General features: G+C 47.4%; 1 protein-coding gene across 1 annotated transcript in view; it reads right to left on the bottom strand.

Annotated features, from left to right (window-relative positions):
- The window catches only part of CTPS2 (CTP synthase 2), an 83,747-nt gene that overhangs the window by 30,027 nt on the left and 48,993 nt on the right, over positions 1-4,727 (bottom strand). Inside the window, exons 14-15 of the mRNA XM_077761697.1 lie at positions 2,545-2,687; positions 2,291-2,458 (exon numbers count right to left, since the gene is read on the bottom strand). Coding sequence (XP_077617823.1) covers positions 2,291-2,458; positions 2,545-2,687 — 311 coding nt within the window. The remainder of the gene's footprint in view (positions 1-2,290; positions 2,459-2,544; positions 2,688-4,727) is intronic.

Below are 4,727 nucleotides of genomic sequence, written 5' to 3'. Positions count from 1 at the left end.
CCCGAGCCGGTGGAATCCAAACACACACACCACGGGGAAGGGTGGGAAAGGTAAAGAATACGCTGCAGTTCTGGCCAAGGCGGGCCCAACCAGCTCCCTTCAGTTACAAGCACCTCACATGAGCTCGAAAGTTGGCAGTATGACTGGCTCCTGGGTTGTGAGCAGCCTGATTCAGCAACAAAATCCAGGAAAACGTCTTTGTACCTGGTATTCCCTCCACAAAAAGCCTGAGAGACATCAGTTTCAAAACATCCTTTATCATGACTGGAGTAGTTTAAAAAAAAAAAAATGACCCTCAAATATGATTTGGTTTTAATCCCAACATTTCCAAAATACCCTACATTTGCATCTAAGAGGGAAACGCCTCTTCCATTGCAAAGGGACTACCTTGGCCTGCTCTGATTTTGCCGAAAAACTGGCTGTTGTCTGATCCCCACTGCAGATCTGTCCTTTCTTGGAACTGAGCCAGCCATATAGCATAAGAAAAATAAAAAAGGATCAATAAGTAACGAATATCGGTGGTGATAAAGCTTTAGATGTAAAAGTACCACATAAGGATAAATACAGCACTGATTAACCTTTACCGAAGTTTCCGCAGCCCACGATAAAAGTGTAATGGGTTCAAGCCTGGGTTCATGGGTCCCAGATGCCTTAACAACAGTGTCTAGGGAAGTCACGGTCTCTTATCAAAGATGAAATTCCAGTGTAGGAGGTAGCACACGCTGACTGACTCAACAGAGCCCTGGCTAGGTCAGCTTCCCTTACGTCCCTCGCCTTTGGACATTTCATTTGGGGACACTGAAGGAGCCTATCCCCCAAGTCGGCTGTTTCCAGTCTCTTAGGCAGCCCAGTGATTTTTCTCAGACTTTCTACTATATTCCTCAAGTATTCTTTACAAGGATTTCCCCACCCCGTTCCTTTCCTCCTGTCCATTAGTTTTTTTTCTGATGACTCCTGTTCAAGTTGTGCACAAAGTACGAACCAACTGATATTCATAAAGTATGAACTCATAGTGTTACACTGCTAGCTACAGTAGCCCGCATCACCGCAGATCAAACCTATACTCTTCTGCATGTGGCACTCAGGTCCCACCTCACCTGGGAACCCAGTGTGGCTAAGTTCTCCCAACGTGTTCTACCCCGTGGTTTCCACCTTGGTCGGACAGGTCCATTGCTGATTGGCTCCCTGGCTCCCCTCCCCACAACCCCTCTACGCCTATATTGTCTCTTCGTTACGTTTCCTAAAATGCCTTCTCCCCACCATTCCACACGGGCCCATGTTTTCGGGCCACCCTGCAATTCTCCTCACTGACCCATGATTAACACCATGCTATTATGCTAACCCTACCAAATAAATAACCTGCATGCTGTTAATTCATTTTGATTTAGTTCCTGCGGTAGGCTGAATAATGACCCTCCCCTCAAAGATGTCCATGCCCTACTCCTTGGAATCTGTGAATATGTTACCTTACGTGTCAAACGAGACTTTGCAGACATGAGTACGTTAAGGCTCTTGAGTTGGGAAGGCTATTCTGGATTATCTGGGTGGGCCTGATATAACCACAGGGTCTTTATAAGAGAGAGGCAGGAAGGTCAGAATCAGAGAGGGAGATAGATGACCTGACTGTGATGGTCAGAGAGAAAAGAAAGAGGGAGAGATTGGAAGTCGCTACATTGCCGGCTTTGAAGACAGAAGAAGACGCCATGAGCAGGCAACCTCTAGAAGCTAGAAAGGCAAAGAAACAGATCCTCCCCTAGTTTCCAGAAGGAATGGTAGCCCTACCTGCCTACCCACTTTATACTTCTGAGCTCCAGACATGTAAGGAAAAAAAAAACTGTGGTTTTTTTTGTTTTTTGGTTTTGGTTTTGGTTTTGTTTTGTTTTGTTAGTGTGTTGTTTTAAGCCACTAAGTCTGCAGTAATTTGTTACAGAAGCCAGAGGATATTAATACAGTCCTTCGTTGTATACAACCTTAGCCTCCTTCGTCATTTGCTTTACCTGCCTCCTCTCATAAGCTAAAGGGTGGGCTCATCAAGCACAAGGACTGGAGCTTCTTCTCTGTCTCCAGCAGAGTTCAACACAGTGTCAGGTTCGAGCCGAGGGCTCCATAATTAAATCTGCCTGGATTTGTATGGGAAACGAGCGGAGCGGACTAAGGGGCTGGTGGGCGGCCTAAGAGCAATGGAAAAGCTTCGGTCCCGAGCTGCAGGCACAGGGTTTCAGCCCAGGGGAGGGAGGGACGGTGCCCGGCTCTGAGGCAGGGCACCGCTGAGCCCAAGCACCCCTCCTACCCAATGCAGGGCTGTGACGCTGCCCTGTCTGTCTCCCCAGCCTGCCTCATCACCAGCAGCGAGACGATGGAATCCACAAGAGTGAGGGCGCGGAGCAGTCCAATAAGTACGTCTATGTTTTCCAGTGCTTTCAACTCACTTTCCACCAGTAAAAGAAGGCCTGTGTCACTTCCATCGGAAAGAAAACATTCTTAGACCTTCAGGTGCAAACGTAACACATAAGTCTTACCTCCGGGGCTCACACTAACGCTGACCAGCTCTCCTCACAGAAGCCCTCCTCCTCGGGGGGGCAGGCAGCGCGGCAGCTGAGGGTGCAGCCTCGGCCCGGGGCCAGAATCCCGGCTCTAGCACCGCCCAGTGCCGTGACCTTGAGCCGGTCCTTGAACGTCTCTGTAGACTGCGGGTAAGGGTGGGATCCAGTTCACAGGGGTGCTGGGAAGATTTATCAAGGTAATGGGGCCGGGGGTTGGCGGAGGGCAGCACTCAGCCATGGGAAGCAGCAGCCCTCGCTAAGAGTGGGCTATGTGATCAGGGGGCCTCTGTGACCTCAGCACAGGCGGTCCCCAAACCGGTGAGACGCAGCGCCCAGGCAAAGGCTAGAAGTGGAAAAGAACAGGAAGCCCGAGGCAGCACACGGGGTAGGCTGGGCCAGGCGAAGCTGTCCCACAGCTTTTAGGGCCGGCTGTGCTTTGCGGGGCAGACTCTTTCCTAAACCTCACGATCAAAGACAACGCGAACCCAGGATAGCACTGCCTGCCCATTTGTCTTGCAGGCCCTCCTGCAGGACTCTCCTCCCAAAGGTGCTTTTCGAGGCACCACCCGCTGTGGGCTTTGAGTCAGATAACACAGCTATGGAAGCCCGTGGTGCCGGGGCTTTTAAAATAAGTTACTCTTGGCGTCCCTAGGAAATACTTAAGTCTGTCCAAAGATCAAGCAATTGAACGGTGAGGTGATAAATAACCTTTGCCTCTCCATTTTTCCATTACCGATCTTGGGCCTGTCGTTTTTCCCCCTTCTCTCGTTTCAAAATACACTCTTTTGAACACACCCTGTGTTTATCGCCTGTCTCCATGTATTTTTAGTTAATGTTTCATGAGAATATCTAGTGGTGGATTTCGTGTTTCCCACTGCAGGTCTCAACCCTCACACTTGAGACCACAGTAAAGAGAAACATAAGAGGGGCGCCCGAGTGGCTCAGTCATTTGAGCCTCTGACTTTGGCTCAGGTCATGATCTCATGGTCTGTGAGTTCAAGCCCCGCATCAGGCTCTGTGCTGTCATCTCAGAGCCTGGAGCCTGCTTGGGATTTTGTGTCTCCCACTCTCTCTGCCCCTCGCCCCCCATTCATGCTATGTCTCTCTCTGTCTCAAAAATGAATAAACGTTGAAAAAAAAAGTCTAGGGGCGCCTGGGTGGCTCAGTCGGTTAAGCGTCCGACTTCGACTCAGGTCATGATCTCACGGTTCGTGGGTTCGAGCCCTGCGTCGGGCTCTGTGCTGACAGCTAGCTCGGAGCCCGGAGCCTGTTTCAGATTCTGTGTCTCCCTCTGTCTCTGATCCTCCCCTGCTCCCACTGTCTCCCTCTCTCTCTCAGAAATAAATAAAACATTAAAAAAAATTTTTTTAAAGCAAAAAAAAGAGGGAGAGAAACATAGGAGACAAGAGATGGGCCTAGCAGAGGTAAGCAAGTGAAAATTTCAGACCCATGAATTGTGTTTTAAGTTCTGTTAGTGTTTACTACAAGCACAAGCTCTGACAACAAACAGCATTGGGCCTCATTAATTTTTTTTAAGATTTTGTTTTTAAGTAATCTCCACACCCAACATGTGGCTCAAACTCATAACCCTGAGATCAAGAATTGCATGCTCTATCAACTGAGCCAGCCAAGCGCCCCAGCACTGGGCCTCTGTTAATCAGAGGTCCTCCCTTGAAACTATAGACGTGTAGCCTGAAAGACTGTTAACCAAAACTGTTCCAAATGTTTCNTTGAGGTTAATTTCATACACACACACACACACACGCGCACACACACTCCATATATACAATATATGCCATGTATTATACATAACATATATCTGTCACATGATATGCAGTTATTAAAACTATATACTTATATATCATATAGTTATTAAAGTAATTNCTGCTCACGCTGTCTCTCTCTCTCTCTCTCCTAGAAATAAATAAAAATATTAAAAAAAAAAAGGAAAACAGAACGTAAGCATAAAAACACCAGAAACGCTCTAAAATCTTCATTAAAATGCATTGCCAAAATCAGAATTTTTTGCATAAAATCTTACAACAACCAAAACCAAAATGCTTATCTTTACTCCAAGAAGTGAGTTCGTATATAGTCAATACCGGTGAGTACCAAAGTCAAAGAATCTGTTAAAAAAAGCAAGAATAACATATACAAAGACAGTGAAGACACAGGGAAGGATAA

The sequence above is a fragment of the Crocuta crocuta genome, unplaced genomic scaffold, assembly GCF_008692635.1.
Source record: "Crocuta crocuta isolate KB4526 unplaced genomic scaffold, BGI_CrCroc_1.0 scaffold657, whole genome shotgun sequence".
Taxonomy (NCBI): Eukaryota; Metazoa; Chordata; class Mammalia; order Carnivora; family Hyaenidae; genus Crocuta; species Crocuta crocuta.
The sequence above is the reverse complement of the archived record's forward strand: the minus strand, read 5'-3'. Positions and strand labels throughout refer to the sequence as shown.